Genomic DNA, 25,240 nt, shown 5'->3' on the forward strand with positions numbered 1-25,240 from the left:
GTGTCATTGGTCTGCTCCGGTGATTCTTGAAGATATTTAGTTTCATCGTCCGGGATACCACAGATACCAGATTCAGCATCGCTGTCGGAAAATTGACTATCAACGAGGAAAATGAAGACCAGTACGCGCGTGGATGTATGGCACTGGTCAGATTAAGGTCCACGATATGATTAAGACCTTCCGCCATTCGCTTCTTGTAATCCATCACAACACAGAGATGGATGTTTCACAGACAAGTGAAACCAAAGGCTCCTCGTCCCGCACTTTAACCATCTGTTTATGGAAGTGACGTCAGCTTTTCTTTTTCGAGGGTTACGCCATCTACACAACAATACATCCAGGTGTGTGTAAAACTAGTAATATTTAAAGTTTGAACTCTATCAAAACGGTTTCACATTGTGACTTCACATCATATGGAATATGGAGGAATGATTTTCACCTGGAGGGTCGCTTTAAAGGAAATGATCGATAGGCGTTTGCACTGTTCAGCGTCTCGGTAAGTGAACCGTGTTTCTCTATGTAATCTAACATGAATATTTGACTCAACTGTCAAACATTTATCTTCTATTTACAAATCAAACTCGTTTTGAAAATACTTTGAGAGCTAAAAAACCCCACAAACGATCACGAATCTCAAAAAAATTAATTTTCCTTCTAGAAAGGCTTTTTCCACTTATTTGGTGGCTCGTGGTGATTTTAGAACTGCGCAACAAATCTGGTTTTGTTGTGGTGGGTCACAAATCGAGTGTCGTAAAAAAGTGTGCAGTGCCCAGCCGATCCAGGAGTCTGTCGACCTAGGGCATTGGATAGGTACCAGACTTTGACACATCATTACCCTGTGATAGAATAGGATAGCCTGCACGACCTTTCTTTTCAGCAAAGGTAAGCGATAGGGCTGTAAACATACCAAAACCCCTGGGTCGTTTCAATTTTGTGGTCTATGAGGGCGGTGCACCCTGGCAAGGGGGAGAAAACATCGGGTAACCGCCGATGCAAGTCAAAACCTCTTCTCTCTTGCCTGGTGAGAGATGGTCATCACAAGGTGGATTGATTCGACTTTGGGACCTCTGGTCCCAACTCATCTCTCTCCATTACAGTTGTTGTCAGAGAGACAGGGCCTGACAGACAAGGCTGCCTCCCTCCATGCTATTAGGAGGGAGGTTGAGGTGGTACACTTGGGTAGCCCCCCGGTGAGCATACAACCTCATAATCAACATCCCCCACTGGCTATAGGGGGCCCTAATTTTGAGTTAGATGTGGAAAGTAAAACAAGGACCTTATCTTCTGCCTGGAGCAAATTTTACTGTGACAACTGCCGAAATGTGTGGAGTTTTGCTCTCAGGTCCAAGATGTATTGAATCGCATTTTTTCTTGTGATTGGACCTTCCACCCAGCTTTCCTTAAGCAGGTCCAACACACCCCTGGACTTTCTACAGAAGAGAAGGTCAAACTGAGAAAATCCCGTGGAGGCCTGGGGAATCTCCCGCACAGCAAATAGCAGAGGGTCCAACCACCTATCCCAATTTTGGCTATCCTCGTGGATGAAGTTACAAACTATGTTCTTCAGTGTTTTATTCAACCATTTCACCAGATCATCTGTGTGGGGATGATATACACTGGTCGGAGCAAACACCCAACATTTTGTACAGTTCTCTAAGTTTGCGTGAAATAAATGAAGTACCTTGAACCGTCAGAATCTCTTTCGGGATTCCGACTAAGGAGATAACATGAAACAGAGTCTGTGGAACACTCTTTGCAGAAATGCTTCACAGGAGAACGCTTGGGTATACCGTGTTGCATAATCCACCAGGACTAACACCAAGCAGCATCTCAGTGCATGCCAGTCTAATGAGCCCATAAGGTCCATCCCAATATTTTTGAAGGGGACCTCAACTGAGGGAAGGGGGCGCAATGGTGCTTTTGGGGTGGCCGGCAGATTGACTAACCAGCATTCAGTAGAAACGGGCCATTATCGGGTTCAGTGTTTTATCGTAACCCAGGTGTTCAGCTGTAGGATTGTGATGAGCAGCCTGGAAAACAATTTCCCGACGGCTTAATTTCCGCCTCTGTTTGAGTGTCATGACTCACTTTTTAAAGTTTATCCTGGATTATGCAGAAGTACGGGTGAGTGGGGGCAACGGTACAAAGGGACAGCGATTGACCATCGATTTTCATCACCTGGCCAAAGGCTGAGCACAGAGTGTCGTCACGTGACTGCGGGAAATCTGCCATCAGGCTGACCTCAGGAGCGTGTATGCTCTCCCTTGGAGGCACCTCTGGCTCTTTACCCTCAGCCGCATCCGACGACCACTGCTACTCCACTGACACCACTCACACGTCTGATTGTGCCCCCACTACCTCCTTAACTAGCCTATTAAACCCCTGCCAATTTGTCCCTTATAACAGGGGGCACGTGAAGCGGGACCAAACTGCTGCCTTCACTCTTCACATGCTTTTTCCTCTTCCAGTGAATTTCCACCGGCACTACTGGGTACTCATGAATATCACCATGCATATCCAGTGCCCCAGGTCCAACCAGACACTGGTAGATCAGGCCCTGCGTACAGCCTGAATCCAACTGGTGTATACCTCCCTGTATATTTACTGGTATACTGTACCTCCCTTCTGAACCGGGAGAGGGGGCCAGCTGGCCGACAACCCATATCACTTGTCCCACCTGCATCAGTGTATACTCCTTGCGGACGTGTCCGGGCCAATGGCAACAACAGCACACCTGCCCTGGCATCTGAGGTTCCCCGGAGGAGGGGGTCTGGAGGGGTCCGGAGCAGAGGACACTGAGGCTGGGCTTTTTGGGGAAGAAGGGAGAGAGGGGTTAGGCCATGGCATGGGCTGTTTTGGGGAAATTAAACAGGGAATAAAACTGTGTGTGTGTGTGTGGGTGTTCCCTGGGCAGCTCCTCCTTGGAGCTGGAGTGGGCCTGGACACGGGTGGCAGCTGGGGTTCAGTGTCCTGCTGGCTCAAGGCTGGTGGGCTGATGGCACTGGTCATTGCAGGTATTGCAAGGGAGGATGGCTGCTTTATCACAACTCATTGTACAATGTCCTCGGCTAAGTACAATGTCCTCTGGCTGGAGCCATCGATGACCAGCGTCAAGGTGCTGCTGCACGAGGGCGAAGGGGCGGCCAGCAGCCTCAAAGGCGAGCCTTCTGAACTGGCGGTGATGGTCTTCCGGGGAGTGACTCACCCGATCCAGAATGGCCTGCCTAAGGACGTCATAATCTGTTCTGGAGGCCACCGGCAAACCATGTGCTGGCCGCTGCACCCCCTTGTCAGCAGGGCGAGCAGGCGCACTGCCCTCTCTGCACCTGCCAGCTGCAAGCCTCAGCAGCCTCAAAAGTGGCGGGATACGCCTTTGGCGACGTCTGCCTGGGTCATCTGGGGCACCATGATCGGTGGTGTGCGGCCTTGGCCACAGAGTAGCCCTTGCAGTAGAACCTGCTCTTCCTTGGGCTGGCTGAGTAGCTCGACAGCGTCTATTGTCTGATTACCCGCATCTGCTTTTGCTGAATGGCCGGCTGCTGTATCTCCACTAGGCGGTGAAGGGCCTGCCCCTGCAGAGATTCACCCGGTCCTCCTGCTTGTTCCTCCATCTATTATGCCGACTACGCCACTGTAACAAGTCTCTGTTGGTTGCGGGGTATAGACGGACCAGGAGACAGGTGGATGCAAAAAGCAGTCTTAGCTGGGCATTTATTTTACAACAAAATATCACTGGTGTTTTCGGACCAACAGAAACCAATACATTCTGGTACATACTCTGTCACCACAACCAGGATTGGAGCCCAGCCTCACTGTCAGGGGAGAGAGAAAGAGGTGAAAACACGGCAGCTTTTAAACACCCTGCTGATAATCTAAATCTTCTGCAGCTGCGTCCCCTTCTGGTTACCAATGCTGGTTCTCCCCACCTGCAGATGGCGCTAAAATTACTCCCCACTAATACATGTGTCTTCCGAACTCTTAAGTTAAAGTGTTGCAAGGATGGCCTTTAGATTCTTCGGCAAGTGATGCTTCCTTGTGTCTCTCACTTTCTCCTTTTTTTAGTCTCTCTCTCTCCCTCTCGGTCTCTGCTGTTTTAATTTACCAAGCCCTCCTGAAGGACGGCCTCTCCGAGCTCCATGACAACCTGGCAGGCTGCCATCTCGTTACTCTGCCAGTCCATTTCTCTGCATACCCCTTCCCCTCCTGCCATTCCCCACCCCCATCCCGCTGCTTGTTTCCTGCTCTTAGCCCCCACCGTACTGCTACCCATCATGCACTTGTCAGACACTGTCTAGGTGCTGTGGCGGCTGGTGTTGCCAATGCGGCTGTAAAAATGCACAACAGAAAAGACAAATGTGCGCGACTGACCTCACGTCATAACAGAAAACACCAGTATTTTCTTTAGGCTAAACCTTATCGTTCCATTGCTGGGAGTCAACTCAAGTGATTGGCATCAGAATCTTTTAAATATTTAGAGTATTGAGAAAACAGCTTCAGTCAAAGCTGAAATTGGTTAAAAATTGTTAATACACTTGATGGAAAGAAGAACCAAACCTACATTTCTGACTCCATTACAGAATATAGTTGTTAAAAAAGTGCATTACTCCATTACAACACTCAAGTTAATGTATGATATACAATATCAGATCTGAAAATAATAACTGAATAGAATGAAAGAATGCATGGAAGGGGTAGTGCTATTGGTGTTTGGTGACCAAAAAAACAGTTTGTGTTGAAGAAGCAGAAGGAGTTACTGAATGTTTGGCGGCGGTTCTGTAAAAAAGAAGTTCAGCCGTTCAGAGTCTTGATCAACTAAATGTATTCTCAAGTCTTACAGGTGTCCCAAAAAACGACAGGCTCTACAGCGGTGAATTATAAATGGAGGATTAACAGGAGCTCTACCCTGCTGTGAGGTCCCGTCCCATGTCTTAATTTCAGCACGTCCAGAGAACAATGGCTTCTCAGGGCAATCCTGGGCAGCTTGTGAGCTCCAAGGACATTCCAACCATTTCAAGGTTGTCACAGAAGAGCTAGAAAGAGGCATAAAAGCTCCATACTTAAGAGCCCCTGCAGAAAATGTGCAATCTTCACTTTTCAGGCACTCTCTAGCAGGGGTCAGGGACTAATCTTGTTTTCCAGGCAATTTGGAGGGCCAGAATATATAGCTAACTAAATATACAGCTATTACAACAGGTTTGCAACACAGTATGTAGAAATCTGACCTTTTTTTATTGGAAATATATAATATGGCCACAACATTTTACAGCCAATGTTTATGAGGCTATTCTTGCAGTATATTTTCCTGTGCATTAATTGGTTGAAGAATAGAATAAAGAAGAGCTTATGTTCAGGTATGAAAAGCAGTCGCTCGCGTGAAAGTAAAATAAGCTTGCGTGGTGAATATAACCTTCAATCTTTGTGCTACTCAACCTGGTGGTATTTAATGGCTTTTTGATTACCTACAGTAACTTGTGTATTTTATGCATATTGTATTTACACTTGATGAACTCAAATATATGTCCATCTAAAAACATTTTTTCATTTAGTAATTGAAAAAATGGAGGACAGCAGCTTTCAGAAAATAACCATGAATCCTAATCATATACACTAATCAACCACAACATTAAAAGCACCTGCCTAATATTGTGTAGGCCCCCCTTGTGCTGCCAAATGGCTCTGACCCGTTGAAGCATGTACTCCGCAAGACCTCTAAAGGTGTCCTGTAGTATCCGGCACCAAGATTTTAGCAGCAGATCCTTTAAGTCCTTTAAGATGCGAGGTGGGGCCCCATGGATCGGGATTTTTGTTCCAGCACATCCCACAGATGCTCGATCGGATTGAGATCTTGGGAATTTTGAGGCCAAGTCAACACCTTAAACTGAACACCATGACCTCATCATGTTCCTCAATCCATTCCTGAACTATTTTTGCAGTGTGGCAGGGCGCATTATCCTGCTGAAAGAGGCCACTGCCACCAGGGAATACTGTTGCCATGAAGGGGTGTACTTGGTCTGCAACAATGTTTAGGTAGGTGGTACGTGTGAAAGTAACATCCACATGAATGCCAGGACCCAAGTTTTCCCAGCAGAACATTGCCGAGAGATTCACATTGCCTCCGCCATCTTGCCTTATTTCCATAGTGCATCCTGGTGCCATCTCTTCTCCAGGTAAACGACACACACTCTTTTACACACGATGTAAAAGATAATGTGTTTTATCAGACCAGGCCACCTTCTTCCATTGCTCAATGGTCCAGTTCTTTTGGCAATGGACCGGTGTCGGGCACTCTGACTGGTCTGCAGCTACGCAGCCACATATGCAGCAACCTGCAATGCACTGTGTTCTGACACCTTTCTATCATAGTCAGTATTAACTTATTTCAGCAATATCTGCTACAGTAGCTTTTCTGTGGGATAGGACCAGACGGGCTAGACTCCGCTCCCCACACACATTAATAAGCCCATAGGCGCCCATGACCCTGTCGCCGGTTCACCATTTGTGCTTCCTTGGAGCACTTTTGGTAGGCACTAACCACTGCATACTGGGAACACCCACAAGACCTGCTGTTTTGGAGATGCTCTGACCCAGTCGTGTAGCCATCACAATTTGGCCGTTGTCAAAGTCGCTCCTTACGCTTGCCGATTTTTCCTACTTCCAACACCTTTACTTCAAGAACTGACTGTTAACTTACTGCCTAATATATCCCACCTCTTGACAGGTGCCATTGGAAAAAGAAGATCAATGTTATTCACTTCACCTGTAAGTGGTGATATATAATATGGCTTATATTTCTTTGATAACGTCTGATTTGTCAAATTTGTCAGGACTCCAGTGTAGAGGGACATCAGTCAGAAATTTCGTAAACCTGCATTTGTTGTGTGTATTGGTTTTACGTTTTATTGGTTCAAGTGAGAAGTTTTTGTTCTCAGATAGAGGAATACACCAAGTATTTGATGTATTTCCACTTCTGCCAATTACCTTTTACATCAAAAATATATATAGCTAAAGGCGAGGCATTGGGATGGAATTAAATATGAAATGTTAAACGCCACATGTCTACAGTGGCATAAGCGCTGTTGACATATCTTTACCTTTATCAAAACGCCCTCACTGTTGCAAGCTTTCCTTGTCTTTCCCGACGATTTCTGCTTTAATCGGGCATTGTGGTGGCACATCACACCACCGGGATTGACTCAAGCCATGCCAGGCTGCCCCCTCCCCGCAGATGGCAGCCACAGGATGTGCTGGGAGGGCGTCATTACAGTGCAATGGTGGCTTTGGTTAAAATAAAACAAAGCGAGAGCAAGAGGGACGGGGAGGAGGGCGAACGAATAACACATGGAGGGCTACTTATTTAGTAATGAATCTCACATGCTATGGAATTGTTTTCGCGGAACACATGCAGTGATGGCACACATCTGGAAAGAGCGGAGAACGAGGCGGAGCGGAAGAAAGGAGAAATAAACGAAGACGAAAGAAAAACCAAATAAGAGCCCCCCCCTCAACGGAAAGGCTTTAACCATGCTGTGCGTCTTTGTGTCTGCACTATGAGAAGCAATATTAATACTAATACCGCCTTAGAAAAAGGAATAATGAACGTAAATGTATTTCATAAGCAAACAGGACTCACTATGCTCGTTTAGAGTAATGTTTGCTGAATGTCTTGCCGGGGGGCACTGAAGGGGATGAATCATAGGAGACACAACAGCTTGTATCGAGGGCAAAATAATGAGTGGAGATTCAGAGTCAACACTAATGCAACATAGTAGGTGATTTCATCCATGGGCAACCACATGCCACCAGTCCACGAAGCAATATACGCAATCATAAACATGAACGTAAACCGTGGTGGAATAGCCAAAATGATTTCTCTATTGTGAAATGGCTAACTGATTAAGGCATGTATGTAGGTATGCAGCATACCTACCAATGAGTCTTCTCTATAAGATAGTCATCGGCGTGAATGTATGCGCACATACCGTAGGTTGTGTGAGGACACCGCTTAATTCATGCTACTTGATTCGAAGTGGAGACAGCCAGCCGAAGGACGCCTGGCCTGGGGAAGAAACATGTCAGGAATTTTAGGGAGCTGGCTCAGCAGTGGCTCCAGATGTGAAGAGGGAGGGGAAGAGAGAGAGAAAGAGAGAGGGCAAGAGAGAGAGAGAGAGAGAGAGACAGAGAGAGAGAGAGCGAGAGAGAGAGAGAGAGAGAGAGAGCGAGGGTGGGGCACGGGCTATATTACCTAAGGACAGAGAGGTGTAGTGGGGTGCAGAAAATGATAAAAGAGAGAGACAGCACATGGAGAAGAGAATGGGGGGGTGAAATGAAAAGGAAGAAGGGACGAATAGGAATGGGGAGAAAAGGAGGGGTTCTGAGTTGGGAGGAAGGAGGGTTGAGGAGAGGCAGTCCAGGCGAGAGGAGAGGGGGAGGAGAGGGAGGGGAGGGGAGGAGCATTATCGAGGATGCGCAGCAAAGGGAGGGTTCTGTCCAGGAGAAGGCAAGGTGTGTGTGAACACATTTGCTGCCTTTTCTATCCAGGCGCATTGCGCAATGTGAAATGTTGCAAAGGCTGAAATGAGAGCTGAGAGAGAAGGTATTTTTTTATTTTTTCAAATCCACGTCATTGCAGCACATGCATTTGGCAGAGACACAATTAGCAAGTTGTTCACAAACGACAGGCCAAAGATCCTACTTGCAGTGATGTGTTATATCTCATACAGGTATTTTCCAGATGACCTATTGGCTGCACTGGGTCAGGTCACCAAGACTGTTCACTTGTGCCATGAACCATTGACAGTGTTCATCATTTCCATCATACTGTATCATAATGATGACCCATAAATATTATTATACCTGCTTTTTGTGTAGGAGGCTGGAGCCTGTCCGTACTGAATGTGGGCTTACGGCAGGGAATGGGTATCCTTCCATCGCATGTCAAGTCAAGTCAAGTCACACTTTATTTATAGAGTGCATTTCATACCAGGGCAACACAATGCGCTTGTGACTTAAGATTTCCAAATAGCCTAACCTGCATCTCTTTGGAGGTAATTAGAACACCCAAGAAGACAACCACCACATGGCCCACAATCTCAGAATTAAAATTATACTGAGGAAATTGTATCCTTTCGCAGTAATTTTTTCACCCAATTTACATAAAAACATGTACAGTACATTCCGTCATTTAGCAGACGCTTTTATCCAAAGCGACTTACAATTGCTCAAACACTGACGGACGCAGCCATCAGGAGCAATGAGGGGTTAAGTGTCTTGCTCAAGGACACTACAGCATGCTAGCAGGAGGAGCCTGGGATTGAACCAGCAACCTTTAGATTACTAGACGACCAGCTCTACCTCCTGAGCTACCGTCCCCCAATACAATAGTACAATAGCTATAGTCAAAGTCAAGGAAACAAACTAAACCAAAAAAAGTGTAGGGCTGGTCCAAAACTTTACGATCGGCCTGGAGCAGTTCACAGTCGTCCATGCAAGTACCTTTCCATACAAGTTGACACAGGATACACCATCACATTCGATTGATCTTTCATATGCTCACCCCCAAATTCATCCACCTTCAAGAGGGCTATATTATACTGTAATAACCTGGCTAACCGTGACCTTGAAAAAGGCTGTCGATAAACAAGTTGTGTATGTACACTAAATCTTAATCAAAAATCACCCGTAAAATAAAACATTACTAGCTTTTACGCTGAGTTTAGAGACGCAAACACAGTCAAGGCATTCTGCACAAAAACGCTTATTTCAGCTAATATCTAGCCTTCCCCCTTGCTGCTGCTTCTGCTGTTGTTCCTTCTCCCTGTCTTTGGCGTGAGGGAAGAAATCTTTTTACTGTACCTTTAGGCCACACACACACACACACACACACACACACACACACACACACACACACACACACACACACACACACACACACACACACACACAAAAACACACACAAAAACACACAAAGGTGAAAAACAGACAGAACACCCCTTTTGCACGGGGCGGTTGGACTGTGCTCATATTGTGAACATAATATTGTGTTGTTGATCTGAGCAGGAGAAAGGGAGAAGAGTTCGGCCCTGGGCAATTCACACCCACAGTGAAGGAAGGGTCTGATTGGAGGACAGCGTGGGTGGCTCTTGCTTGAAGAGAGAGAATGACATTGATTTCCACATGTTTGCGTTCGAGCCAGTTTAGGAGAATCAATGAAGACTGTACTCCCAAGGCTGAATGCGTGCACGCGCGAGAGAGAGCCATCAAGGATGATTGCACGGGCAAAAAGATTTACAGCGAAGCGACAGCGAGGTGTGGAGAAACGAACGAGAGTGAGGCGAAGTTAAAATGTACAGTAGGCCTCGAACACGGCGAATGGTGGTGCCTGTACCTTCACTACCTCTCTGCTCCTCTTCTCTTCACTCCACTTAGCCTTCAGCAGTAAAGGAAGCTCCCGGGAATTACGCCTGCGAACACAAGTGGTACGACATTCAAATTCTGAGCCAACACCAAAAAAAAAGGCAAGAAAGGAAACATTATGACAATATCACGAAAATGCCAGGAAGAAAAACTATCAAATCCTAGAATTTAAGTCTTCTAAGTCACTGACAACCCACATAATGTTTGGTGGCTGAGATGCGTGGAGAGGAGGTCCGGGCCAGTTGGGACCTTTTTAGACCCCTTTGACCAATTTCAATTTTGTGGAGTCACACCACATTTGGCCAGATCTGTTTCAAAAATGGTTCTTGTATGGCACCGCTCCCGAGAGCCATTTTGGCTACAGTTGGCTACCTTTAGACAGGAAGGAGGAGGTCAAGGATGAGGCAGAGACAGAGTTTACGGCAGCAAGGAGCAAAGCCGCCGGCGATTATGCTGGGAGTAGAAGCCCCTCTCTCTCTCTCAAGTCATTTACACACACTTGACCTCTGGCGGGAGCTTCAGGCAGCTCCAGGTTCGCTCACAATGCAGCACTAGTGGCTCAATCGATTGCTCTTGACTCGGTTCAACAGACTTGCCGGTGACTCTATCTTTGCCGGCCCTTAACGGTGCGTAATGACACAGCGGAAAAAAGCCTTCAGCCTTCTAAGTACAAACACACACCACACACACATGAACAGATGCAAAACAGTGCATGATCTTTTCTATGTCATGCCTCTTAAAGATTGTAATTCAAGATCATCATGAAGAAAACTGGAAAGGCCCATGGGTTATATGGTGTGGGGTTGGGGGGTTTAGGTAGATAACTATCTCTTTGTGCCCCCCGCTTAGTAGAAGCATTAAGAGATGAACCCAAGATTGTTGACCAAAACTTTTTCACATAGAGAAACCTAAAAAGTTGAGGAAAGTTCATGTTGAAATGTGACAAAACTTCAGTGATGTCGCACCTATTAATTCTAGCAATTAGAGCATGGTAGGCTTTATTTTTTATACCTATTATTAGTTGTGCCACAAAGATATAGTGCGATGTGTTTTCCTCTATAGTCGCTCTCAACATTGGCGGTGTCTTTATTTTTAGCCACCGTCTCTCTCAAGTTCTCTCTCAAACAAAACAAAACCAGCCCTTTTTCCCAAGCCGGCAAAGCTTTCATCTATATGGACGAGCAAAAGAAGAACTTTGCTGACTCTGGATTATTGTTAAAACAAGAAAAGGGAAAAGAAAAACTTAGGCAAAGTGGAGGTCACCCCCCACCCATCCAGCCCCTTGGTCAGTCTCTTTAAAAGACAATGACCTGAGCGGCGGGGTAGCTTGGCCACAGATGAGAGAGAGAGAGAGAGAGCAGGGCGGCTATTTCCATCGACCCCAGCTCCCCTACCCACTCCACCCTGACCAGGGTTTATTTGTGTGTCCAGACCTACAGTTGCTCGCTGGATGCCTGTGTACCATGCTGATAAAGCAGGAGCCCCCACCCACCACCACCGCACACTCACTCACTCACATACCGCCACCCTGGACACTCTACTCTGGGAGGCTGCTGGCAGGGTGGGTTGCTATGGAAGTGGGAGGGAGGGGAATGGCGGGGGGGGGTTGCATTTGGACGGATAAGATGTCTTTAACGCCGGTGACGAACTGCCCAACTGGCGCCCCGGCTGGCTGGCACTGGGCCCCCGCGTTCCTTTACTGGGGCCCCCCACTCCCACCCCCACCCGCAGGACTGTATTAGCTTGATGCCAGCACTGACAGAGAGGCTGAGAGAGAGGCTGAGAGAAGAGAGGTACCGTAGAGACAGTTTCTCCTCCCCGCCAGGCAGAGATGAGCAAGAAGTCGAAAACAAAAGAAACAAACAAAAACCAAAAATGGACAGAATAAGTGCTGGGGGGGCAGGTTGCTGACGGACTGATTGACTGAATGTCTGGAGGCGAGAGACACCCCGGCTGAGGAGGCCATGGCCATCTCGATGTGTCTTGCCTCTATAAAAAAATCCACAAACTAGTTCTGCTTATTGTCTGAGTCATGCCCCACAGTTCTGGTAAAAGCAAAAAATAAAATTGGCCAATCACGGTTCAGCTGCATTTTGAAATAATAAAAATGGAGGGGTAGAAGTTAGCTCGCGGACTAAAGAGGGTTTGGAATTGCATGTGTCATCGATTGGCGCGTGGGTGAAAACTGAAACGGCAAAAGTGGCGGACGGCCGCTGGTCACACATTCCGGGCCTTCACGGGCAACCAGACGGGCACTCTGCGGCTTGATGAAACAGCTTAAAAAATAGTGGATGTAAAGAGAGTCCTGAATTCCTCCTTACCGCTGTTATCCAGGCTCATTTTTTGCATTCCAATTCCAATTGTTCTATCTTGCATTAGGTTCAATGTAGGCAATGTGTGAAAGTTGTCTCTTTTTATAGTCTTTTTTTTATGACATACGTAAGCATGTATGCTGAAAGCCTGATAGTCAAAAGGAACTTTTACATGCAGATTTAAAAGAATGCATAGCATTGTAGCGATGTCTTTAAATAATGGGACGGCAAAGAGCATCTTTACAAATAAATGCATACAAACTGCAGATTCATGGGATTTATATATGAATTCAGGATATTTTAATCAAAAACTGTTGTGTTTTGTGACTTGTGGCATGCCAAAGCGCCCTGTTCAGCTTCAATCTCAGACGTCATTGAAAGGCTTCTCCTAAGAATAGGTGGGAGATACAAGGTTTTCTGAGGACAGCGACAAGAGAGGGCTATTTGTTGCCATGTTATCTTTCGCCACTGTTCAGTGCTATCTATATGTGTAAACATTGACAAGAGGAGCCAGCGTCTAACCCCTACATATTTGTCTGTAGACTGTATCGCTGGAATTCAAGTGACATCAGCACATAGTTTGCGATCAGAGTGTTATCCATTATGGTTTTTAAACTCCATCCAACAAAGGTAAATGAAGAGTACCTGTATCTTGTAAGTAGATAGGTAACTGTAAACAAAGCAATGGCTTCCTCTCCTTCAACGGTGAAGGTGGCCGCTCTCCAGACAGGAAGGGAAATATCGTCACCGAAAGAGAAAAACAAAAAACAAAAAAACCCACTACGGAATAGTTTCCTCGCTGAAGTGCTCAAAGTGGTTCCTATCTGCAAATGCGGGAACGCGGCCTTGTTTTAAAAGGGATTTGATTACGACCAACAGATCGATGAGATACTTTGTTTGAAATGGGAAAGAATAAATATACGCTTTAGTGTCCGTCTTGGCAGCTGTAAACTGTTTGGATTGGGTGAATCTTAAGGAGGTCAAGCTGTGTTTATGTTACAGGCCATTTTGACTGCCGCGTGATATTCGATAAATAAACAGTGGAAGCGCAGGGTCTCATGTACGGTGCTGTATGTGCCGGCTATCAACACATCCATTTGAGTGGGCCCGGTTGAATGTTTACATATATCTCTACAAACATTCATCTCTGAAAGGCGGATTGGCGGGGGGGGGCAGCAGCAACACTATGGACCGGTGGAGCTGAAAAGCCGTGGTGGAGCTAAGCATTCAAATAATCCTACAAGAGGAGGTACGTTACGAAAAAATCCCACGGGAGAAGTCGGTTCACGGTTCACACAGCTTTTGTAGTTAGTTTGTGATTAACAAGACCAGACACTCTTTAAACATAACTTAAGTTATACAGTATCATACATACATACATAAATTCCCATCTACAAGCGTTTATATTTTCATAATCAGAAGCACTGGTGGAGAACGATGGCTTCTCAGACGTGCTACATCGTACTGTAGTTCGCCACTCATGCAGCTGATGACAAAACCGCATAGAAACTTTTACCGACGCCTTGCCCTCCCAATGCACTGTGAGCTACACGGCATGCTACAATATTTCAACGCATGGAGAAGGTCATCCTGGTACTTTCCCCATGATATGGTTTCGAACATCCTAAACACAACCTTTATTCTGCGTACTAAATGGGATGACTGCCGGTGTCGTCGTTGAGTGTTATGAGGATCTCCCCATTCAAAAAGATGGAGTTCGCTTGAGAACAACCGATTCTGCTTGCAAGGCTCACAGGAAAACCAAGAAGAAGAAGAAGAACAATCTTTAATCGTCACACAGCACACCACACTACATCACATGCACGCACACACACACACACACACACGCACAAGCTTTGGTTGGTGGCCGGTGAAATGAGGCCTCTGCGTTTAACCCATCCTGGGTGTCCATTGCTGGTCAGATGATGATGTGTGCATGTTTTTGGTGGGGGTCCTTACTGACGTTAGGTGGAGGAAACCCCATGTGAGCACGGGGAGAACATGCAAACTCCACACAGAAAGGCTCCTATTTGGGAGATAACCCGCCGGAGCACGGTGCCAACAGCGCCCCAGGCGGGAATCGAACCCAGGACCTTCTTGCTGTGAGGGCGGGCACGGCCGGTCAGAGTGCCTGTCAGCCAGTTGGTCCTTTTGCGAAGTGGACTCTAGAAAGCAGAAGGAGTGGCCCAGCCCAGATGGCTGGTCCTATACAGCTCTGGCGACTCAATACCTCCCACACCGGCCCAGCAGGCCAGACGGAGACCGTTACACTGGCCAATAGGCCTGAAAAGCCTTTGAAACAGACAGAGAGAGAGAGAGAGACAGACAGAGACAGAGAGAGAGAGCGAGCTACCGAGTGATGGTGGGTCGTTGTGTGTGTGTGTGTGTGTGTGTGTGTGTGTGTGTGTGTGTGTGTAGGTTGGGGCTTTTTTCAAATCTGTAATTACCACAATTGTTAAAAAACTTTTTCTTTTCCTTTTCTTGCCTTTTTTTTTTTAACAAAAACGCTCCCTCCTAACACGCACTGTAAGACCTCCTGAGAATTCCAATAAGAGCCCTGGCTGTTTCTCACAGGAGTGAAAAGGCGCAGAATAAAAAGGAGAATCGAGAGGGGAGAGAAGAGGAAAGAAGCAGAGGAGGAGGGAAGGGGGGTACGGAAGGGAGACATTAAAGATATGCAAATCCAGCTGTCTGGCGCAGGCGGCATTAACTAGCGTTAGTAGCAGAGCTGCCTCTATTTATAGTGATTCTCCGTGTGCGTTGTGTGCACATGTTTGTTTGTTTGTCTATGTGTGTGTGTGTGTGTGTGTGTGTGTGTGTGTGTGCGCGCGTGTGTGTGTGTGTGTAGGAGTGTGTGTGTGTGTGCACGTGTTTGTTTGTCTATGTAAGTCTGTGTGTGTGCGCGTGTGTGTGCGTGTACGCCCATTTTCTGGTGAGGTGTGTGACGACTTCCTTAAGCCTCCGCTTTCATGTTCCGGTGAGACAGCCTGGGCGTCGAGATATGTCGGCGGAAATATTCTGCCTAATTGAGACACTTCACAAATGAAGCTGTCAGGCCGGTCTTCAAACAGAATACGCAACCGCAGTTGAAAGTCAATTTCTAGGACAGCAGCGTGATGTGTCTTTTTTATATCCAAAAAATAAAGTGTAGTGCATGAAGTGATTACAGGTTGGTTTCGGGACAATCGTCTGAGCCACTTGAGTCTATTTTTAATAGAAAAAAAAAATCTTGAACAGAGCTGTCACTCGATGAGGTGGTTCGAAAATAGCAGCAGAGCTATCCGGTGCCGGCCAGGTCCTAATAACAGCTCAAAGTAACACATCCTGAAACAAGAGGTGGGCAGGAATTAATTTGACTCACCTGTTTGCTTGCTGACAGATTCAAGCAATGACAGAGTGGGCACCAGCAATTGGTCTTTATGCAGTGGCACGCTGTTTATCAAAATGGGGAGTTAAAGGAAACCACTTTGTTGACCTAAACATTAATGAATGTACATGAAAACTGTTCCGAAATGAACCCAATACGTCAGTTTTCCGAGCGCATTACCATCCTATCTGTTGGTTCAGAAAAATGAGTTTCTACCCTGGACCTACCCTGGACCTTTCATTTTGCTGTATTATGAATTCGCTCTGACATTGTGACCTACAGGTAATAGAGAAAATAAATCACCACATGAGGAAGAGGCAACCTTTTAAAAACAAAATCGCAATTACAAACGTCGTATGCCTCAGCTGTAAGAGGTCTGACAATTCACACTTTGATATATGAGTTTTCAGAGCGCCAAGAGAACAAATAGTCTACACCCAAATTGCAAGTGCATCAGTCGGGGATAGACAGACACCGAACATGATAATGGATAAGTGCCACAATAGCACAGCCTCCAAAATAACAACAGAACTGAATGTGATCTCATCCCAAGAAAACCTGCACATTTGTGAAAAATGGAAAATATGGCAGGGTTTACCAGGTGTAAGGACCACAAAACCTACACCCGTGGGCAATAGACGTGAGAAACATGGTCTGATGAGTCATCTTCCACCCTATTTCCTACATCTGGATGAGGTTACTTTTGGAGAAAGCCAAACGATGCCTTCCAACCACAATGTCTGCTGCCAACTGCTAACCATAGTGGGGGATCAATAACCTTATGGGCAGCAATTTTGTGGGAGTCATTGAGTCCAATAATTGCTCTGCATGGCTGTATAAAAGCCACGGACTACAAGGCCATTTTATAATACCGGGTGCGCCCTAGGGTGCAAACACACATACACGCATACTGTACATACAGTACACGGCTAAACAAGTTCAAGAGTGGTTTAATGAACACCAGGATGCAGTCAACCTCCTAGCAGGGCCTCTCCGATAACCTGAGCTCAACATTATTGAACTTTTATCAGAGGTTCTGAAGTGAAGTACACTAGAACTAGAATTACATTTACAGTATATCATCTCTCAAAGAACTGGAGGCCTTTCTTGAAGAACGGTACCAAATCATGCTAAACACAGCTCAATACTAAGAAAATATTAACTTCGGACAATAGAAGAATTCCAGAATGAACAAAGGCACGGGTCTGTAAGGTTGAACAAACAACATTACTAAAGGCGAGGATTGAGTCGAAAGAGATAACAAGATGCAGCTGATAATAACAACCAGACCTGATTGGTTCAAGGAGGTGATTCTCCGGAGCTTCCTCTGGTGGCCAGGTAAGGGATCCAACCCCTGTCAGAGGCAGAGAGTGAAGAAGATTGGGAAGAATGCGTCAGGGATGGGATGATAGTAAACATTACCTTATTATACTTCAAATTCAAAATGATTATATTATGTGATTTGAACCATCATAAAAAATGTCCATGTAAGGGAGCAGCTCTTCTAATCCCCTCACTCAGTAGACACGGGGACAGAGTTAAGGTTAGGGTTCTGGTGAGTGAAAAGCAGCAGAGATAGTGGACAGTTATCGCGCGGCATGACTTATTTCATTTCACTGCGAGGGACATGGAATGTTTTTTGTTTAACGTTGTTGTGCTGCACCCAATTTTGTTGAATCGAGTTATTGTGTATTTTTCATGAAACAGGCCAAAAACCTCCTTCCGAATGAGCCGTAAGCTACTTTGTTAAAGCTTCCTTTGCCATGGCCAAAACATACAGCATATTTCCATCTAAGGTGTTTTGTGAGATAAATTCATTTTTTGAAGTATGTTTCATGAAGTATGTGTTCACACAGAATAATAATCAAGATCAGATGGTACAAAGAGATATATTTTAGAATTTTTAGTAATAGCAGCCTGGATGAGAGAAAAAAAAGCCAGAATCTGGTGCCTAAATGCAGGAAATGCAATGAAGGCGTGTCCAAGATAGTCATGGTGTCAAGGGCGTGTGGGGTGTAGCGTGGACTAAAGACAATGGCAAAAATGGCAAAGGGAATGGTTCCGCCCAACAGAAATCCATTCTCGTCCGGGAAAAACTTAAAGGCGGCGAAGGGTGTCCGACACAGGGGGAGCAGCAGGCCACTGGGAAACGCAAGAGCGTGCAGAGCATCTGGCACCGGGAACAAGATACACAACGCAAACACACAAAAACCAACACAAGGAGCGAGTCTGCCCGAGGAGATGGGATTACACTGGACCTACACATTTTGTGTGAGTGTGTCTGAGCCAGAAAGCCAGTTGCAGGGGTCGACAAAAATCATTCGTTATAGCAGCAGCAGCAGCAGCATACGTCTGCAGAAAGACCGGTAGGGGCTGACAGAAACCAGGTGCGCACACACACGCGCACACGCACGCACATACGTACACACACACACACACACACACACACACACACACACACACACACACACACACACACACACACACACACACACACACACACACACACACACACACACACACACACACAATGGAGCTAACAGAAATGTCAAACTAGGTCATTTTACAAGAAAGTCAAGACAAGATGCTAGTTACTCCTGGGGGCAGAGCCAGAGAAATTCAGGACAAAAACAGACAATAATTGTGGAAAAATAAACAATACACAGGGAGAGACAATTTTAGTTACTGGTTACAACCCATTGCATCTAGCATTGGAATCTAGTATTTCACATGATAGTGTGTACTTGTATGTGTGTATGTACTGTGTGTGTGTGTGTGTGTGTGTGTGTGTGTGTGTGTGTGTGTGTGTGTGTGTGTGTGTGTGTGTGTGTGTGTGTGTGTGTGTGTGTGTGTGTGAGTGTGTGATTGCTTTCTGTGCATGTTGGCGGTCATCTTACAGGCAACCCTGTCAGCACAAACTGTTAGGAGAGAGGGAAAATCCCAGAAAAACAAATACGAGATATCCAATAGAAATCGTGGAAATCAGCACTTTTGCAATATGGCTTTATTATACTGATAAGGTCTAGCTCCCCCTGCCAAATAAAATAAAATAAAAGGTATATACTTTATCTGTCTATAGCAAACTGCTGTGTGGTGTAACTGTAATTGACTTCAACTGATAACATACAGTTAGCATAACAACAAGTCATCATCATTAGTGGAGTTTGTCATTAAAAAATTATAATAAAAAAAAGAAAATCCTCACAAAATATATATTACTCAACTCCACTATTTATGCAGTTTTAGTTGATGAGTTATAATGTAAATATATTATATTAAAACATAATAACAATAATAATAATACATAATGTGTAAAGCATCCTAAATAATATTTACATGTATTATAAATGTATTATAATTAAATGTATGAATAAATAAATAAAATGTTGTATCACAAAAATTATTGGAAAAGCATTGAAAAAATATTATATATTTTTTTCAACATTTTTTTCAACTCCACAAATTATGCTGAGTTTGTGTTGATGAGTTACTATATACATATATTTTAAACTTAATAATAACAATAATTATAATGCAAAATATATAACACATATATAAAAAATAATAAACAATTTTTCATAATAATTAATAATAATATGCTTATAATCAAGAAAATAAAATGTTTGGCCACCAACCCCGTGCAATTCCTCCTGAAAGCTCTGGCTTGTCCAGCTAAATCTTTTATATCCTACAGCCCTTTCAGCCTCCATTTTAGAAACTCAGAGACTCGCGTCTTACGTCACGATGTGACGACGTCGCAATTTCGTGGATGATATCGACCTGCTTGGCGGTCGGACGTCTTCCATTTCACGTCGAGAAAGAGAGAGGCTGAGAATAGAGGGGATAAAGGCATTGTGAAAGCAGAGAAAAGAAAGAAATGAGAGAAGAAATGAGAAGGAGGAAGGAAAAAATGGGAGCAAGAGAGAGGGGGGGGGACGGAGGGGGGAGTGTGTCCAGACTTAATTGAATAGATAAGATGAAAGTCAGACGGGTCCAGCTGAGGAAAAAGAAAATGCCTATCTCTCTTTATATCTGCACTCTACACACGAAGACAAGAGAATACATTTAATAAAAATTCTTATGAGAATAATATTAAAGAACGGAAGAGAAAGATATTTTCACTTGTTAGGACACGACAGTTTTTTGGAGCCCGATTGTGAAAACTGTTCTCGAAATTGCCAAGTGTGCACACTCGCACGTTTAGCAGGCACTACGTTCCATATTCAAATGACTGTCACGGTAAAAGAAACACTTGTTTTTCGCTACCTCAACTTTAGCTCAACTTGCAAAAACATTTTTTAAAAATCCACACGCGACTGAGATCAGTGGAGCTTTCATCATCAAACACACAAGCACCGCAGGTTGAAATTGTTTGGTTTAGAAGTTTAGGTGGCGTTCAACAGCCACTTTTCCTTCCTGTATGGCTAATCAAAAAACTAGGTGGAACGGCATCTGCGAGACGAGAAGAGAGGAGTAGCGTATCCCAGAGAAACAAAGCCTCACTTTGGACCAGGGGCGTTGCTAGGCTGCAAAGACATCGGGGACTTTTGCTGCTTGAGGCAAGCTGTCGACGGGCGGGGGAGTGTCCCCATTACGCACGGTGCTTTTTTTCGTTCCATAAGGAAACGGAGTGAAATAAAATAATCTACATCTAAAATAAAAACACTCAGTTTTGGCGCACGTCCCATCGCTGGCACACCGTGGGCACTGTCGGTGAAGGTCTCCGGGTGCAGCTGTGACAGCCCACTGCACACGTCAGATATTAGACTAATTCGCCCCAGAGGGATTAATAAAGTTGATGAAATAAAAAAATACAAAGAAAAAATCGGACATCAAAAATACAGCAATATTTGATTTCGTCAATATCGCCCAGTCCTACCTCTACCTCAACACACACACACACACACACACACACACACGCAGTAGATGATTTTACAGTGATTTCTTGATCGGCCACGATTGAACATAAGGTATCATGGATGGTACCCATCCCATCCGTGGTCTTCTGATTGAAAACTAAATTAAACTAAACTACTGTAACTATCTACATTTTTCCATCACTTACATAAATTCCCAGCAACGACCAATGTCCTGCAACCCCATAACCCCTGCTGCGTCTGAGACGGCTGGAGGACGATGAAGGTCAGACGGGGAGGAAGGAACGAGGGAAAGAGAGAGAGCGAGAGAGAGAGAGAGAGAGAGGTGGGTGGAGAATCCAGTCGTCAAATCGAGAGGGATACAAGACCTGTGAGCCACAGCGGGACTCCGGGAAACGAGGAAAATAAACGAGACTAACTCTCGATTTCCGCACAGGAACCAAATGATTTTGCATTCTCAAGAATCAGATCCCGTTTTAAATCAATCAATTTCGTGACATTCGCTGAACGACATGCGATTCTCCACAAATTCCTCGTCAATTTGCGTATTGTTAGTGTCATCATAACCCCAAACATAACGGCATCTGCTTTCATGCATCATCGACACATGGTTCTCCGTTTTCTCCGGCATTTCTCCCGGCTGAAAAGTTTCGCTCCGTAACTTTCTGCCGTTATTGGAGTCGACTGGCTCATTTTTCAACTTGACAGTTTCATTAAAGCTCCCTGAAAAATGCAAAATATTTGCGTATGAGTGTGTGTGCGCGCGCGTGCATAGGTGTGCGCGGGCGTGGGTAGGCTCGCGCCCGTCTCCGTGTTCTCCATCATAAATATCGCCTCGCTGCCCATCAACGCTGAAATCAGCTTGGCCGCCGCTGGTGTTTCGAAAGCGTCTTTCTCCATCTCTTTTCCCTGGTCTCTCCATCGCCATCGCTCTCCCTCTCCCAATATCGCTCCCTTTCCGCAGCCATTGTCCCTCCTCCCGCCCTCCTCATCCATCTCACTGTGCTTCATTACCTTTCATTCCTTCTATCACCCCCCCCCCCGCTCCCTCACTCGTTCCTACTGCACCACCTCAATCTGATATTTTTTTTCTCTGTAAAATAAAGAGAGATAGATTGAAAAAAGAAAAAGGAAAATGTCTGACAGTCTGTTTCTAGCCTCTTTAAACTTCTCCCCGCCGGCGCATTGGCCAACAGGATGCAGCTGCCGTGCCGCTATTGGCTGAAGCCGACGTAGGCGGCCCCGACTGTCTGGTGGCGCCGCCGGCCCGTGGCAGGTGAGGCTCGGCGGTGCCACTTAATCAATGCAAAAGGGTTGTGGGGGTGATGGGGGTGGTGTGGAGGAGGGCAGTGTGCCAAGGCGCCCGCACTTACACCAACACACACACACATGCAACCACACACACACACACACACACACACGGAGACAGATTTAGGCCCAAGACAATCAGGGCTGGCGGCTCTCCACGGAGTTTGGCAACTGCGAGCAGCAGAGGGCTAGCAGGGCAGGGGGAGGCATGACCTTCATCAGGACCAGCCTCAGCACCGTGCAGGGCCAAAGACACACACGCGTGCGCACACACTGCACTTAAACAGTCACACACTATAAAACAAAAGCATGGAAATACCCGTCCACTAAAAAGTACCAACAGATTTAGGTTGTGCCACATTAGTCGCATTGTGTCAGAAATTACACAAGACAAAGAATTGATCAAAGTGAGGCCTACAGTACACTCGATAATGTTGTTCCTCACCTTGCTTAAAAGGTGCATTTCTTCACCTATTTTCACCTACAACCCAAACGAACTACAAACCACAAGCTAACTCCCGAAAAAAAACAGGGGTTTTCACATCATTAAAACGGAGGCAATAAACGACCCAGAGGTGGACATTGTTCATCAAGTTGCGGATAGAGAATGATCAGAGCACTGACCTTGCAGAAGACGGCCGTTAAAAGACAACAAACCCAAACACCCCCCCCACCTCACATTCATGCACAAAGACGCACAAAACTGAGCGCACAGACGGACGACAAAAAAAACAACACATGCGTACTTACACTGAAAACATGTATCCCTCCCTGCTCCATATGCCGCCAGCAGTCCCTGTGTGGCGGACTTGTCCTCCACCTCAAGCCCCCCCCCACCGCCCCCACCCCCCCCCTTCCCATCTCAGCTCCCCATCCCCGGGACCACCTTGGCCCTCCCCCTGCACCCCCTCCTCTCCCTCTCCCCTCCCATCCTTCCTTCCTACCCCGACTTCCTACAGCACGCCATGCCGAACAGGGGGCCCCCCCACGTCGCCCGTCTATTATCGAGGCCCTGAGTTTCCCCCCATAATGATGTCTCTCTCTCTCTCTCTGTCTCTTCAGCAGCAGCTGCTGCAGAGTTGAATAGATATGTGTCTGTGTGTGTGTGTGTGTGTGTGTGTGTGTGTGTGTGTGTGTGTGTGTGTGTGTGTGTGTGTGTGTGTGTGTGTGTGTGTGTGTGTGTGTGTGTGAGTGTGTGTGTGTGTGTGTGTGTGTGTGTGTGTGTGTGTGTGTGTGTGTGTGTGTTTCATTGCGGCCCCACCTCTCAGAATATGGAAAGGCATTTCCATATTCATTCACATTCACATTTCTCAACATATTTTTTTTCAACAGTGTCGGCAGATTCTGTTAACCAACGTGGGTTTCCACAACACACGAGCTGTGAAAGGCGTGTGGTTGTGGCGCAAAGTTCTCATCTAAGCTGCGCTAGCCTGAGACAGTTAGCTTCAGAATAACTGAATCGCAACGCTGTTATTTAATAAGTGTGTGTGTGTGTGTGTGTGTGTGTGTGTGTGTGTGTGTGTGTGTGTGTGTGTGTGTGTGTGTGTGTGTGTGTGTGTGTGTGTTTGTGTGTGTGTGTGTGTGTGTGGGGAGGCAACCAGAGGTCAGATCAGAATTAAGAGTAACTGACAGGAACACGGACACTAAGAGATCAGATAGGATGGGCGGCCCTTGAGTGGCACAGTGGCCCCTGGGTGGCCTGGCAGTTAGCGCTGTTGCCTCAAACTAAGTCCTGGTTTGAACCTGACTGGGCTTTTTCTATTCTGACTTTGCATGTTCTTGCCGTGTTCATGTTAAGCAACATTTTAAGACGTGCACGCTAGGTACACACACACACACACACATAATGCATTAGCCCTTAACAGAGGCCCCTTCGCTCCTGGAGTTGTGGCTGCCCCCGCACCTCCCAAATACTTATGGGATGCAGAGGATGCATTTGGACAAATAAGAGTTAATGTAAATTAAAGTAAAGTCACCACAATGTCTTAGCGTAGAGTTCCACTTTGATGAACTGCGAGAGAGATGACATTTTGCGGTGTCCGCCGACGGCAAAAGCGCTTTAGCTCTGTTGACCTCCGAGGGCGCGGCCCTCAGTTGGAGAGTCCAAAACGGGCGAGTTATTATTTTAGCTTACGTAATCCTATTTCATGCAGGACTGCACTGCCAGAACAAAACTGGCTACACACAAATGAGACCTGGCGTGGTTACGCAGGAGTAGATGGTTAAATCTTGCACTTCTAATTGCTGGTGTGATCGGGCCTAAAGGTTATACATACATCACTGGGTGAGTTTGTGTATTCATGTGGACGTACAGTATGTGTGTGTGTGTGTGTGTGTGTGTGTGTGTGTGTGTGTGTGTGTGTCTGTGTGTGTTTGTGTGTGTATATAAATTGAGTACCTAAGGGGCAAATGGGCAGCTGCCTCAGAGTCGGTCAGTCAGTCGTTCACTTTTTATTTATAGGGCGATGACCACAGAATGCTAACAGCTGCATAATAATAGAGAGACAGACAGAGAGATGCAGGAAGCTGAGATACAAAGAAAGAAACCGGGCAGAGAACTCCAGGGAAGGGACAGATTAATCAGTTCTTTAGGGCTTTCCAAATTCATTTCAAAATGCAGTACTTGCTACCGATCCCATAGACCTTTTTATTTTTCAACTAACGTCCCCTTGGATGGAACATCTGTAATCACACATCAGGGGTCTACGTCCAGACAGGTTTTGAGGAGTGGCTGGGCTATTTTCCAGCGGTTCCTACAAAGGGATTAGTTAAGGGTTATTGTGTATTGTTGCGGAGATCAGAAAAAAATAATTGGGGAGGGAGGACATGATTCTGCCACTCCAAATTCAAAGTTATGTCTTCTCATCCTCATCGTATAAATTGTCGTCCAGCCGTACAGAGCTGGACCCAGTACCCATCCCGAAACAGCGTCGGTGGGAGGGCGAGATGGTGAACTGAGCAGA

General features: G+C 45.9%; 1 protein-coding gene across 3 annotated transcripts in view; it reads right to left on the reverse strand.

Moving 5' to 3' along the window:
- Nucleotides 1-2,770: 2,770 nt before the first annotated feature.
- LOC307235203 (uncharacterized protein) overlaps nucleotides 2,771-25,240 on the reverse strand; it is a 59,845-nt gene continuing 37,375 nt past the window's right edge. The window contains exons 2-7 of one of the 3 annotated variants that reach the window (XR_013844323.1): nucleotides 17,383-17,446; nucleotides 10,385-10,460; nucleotides 7,980-8,056; nucleotides 3,778-3,812; nucleotides 3,510-3,644; nucleotides 2,771-2,806 (exon numbers count right to left, since the gene is read on the reverse strand). Coding sequence is in view for 1 of the 3 variants with exons in the window: in XM_080007227.1 (XP_079863353.1) it covers nucleotides 10,429-10,460; nucleotides 17,383-17,446 (96 nt within the window). In the remaining 2 variants the exon portion in view is untranslated. Of the gene's footprint in view, nucleotides 2,807-3,477; nucleotides 3,645-3,777; nucleotides 3,813-7,940; nucleotides 8,057-10,384; nucleotides 10,461-17,382; nucleotides 17,447-25,240 lie in introns of those variants that run through there. The other 2 variants (XR_013844324.1, XM_080007227.1) reach the window with 2 other exon arrangements.

This window comes from Zeus faber (assembly GCF_960531495.2).
Source record: "Zeus faber genome assembly, chromosome: 9".
NCBI lineage: Eukaryota > Metazoa > Chordata > Actinopteri > Zeiformes > Zeidae > Zeus > Zeus faber.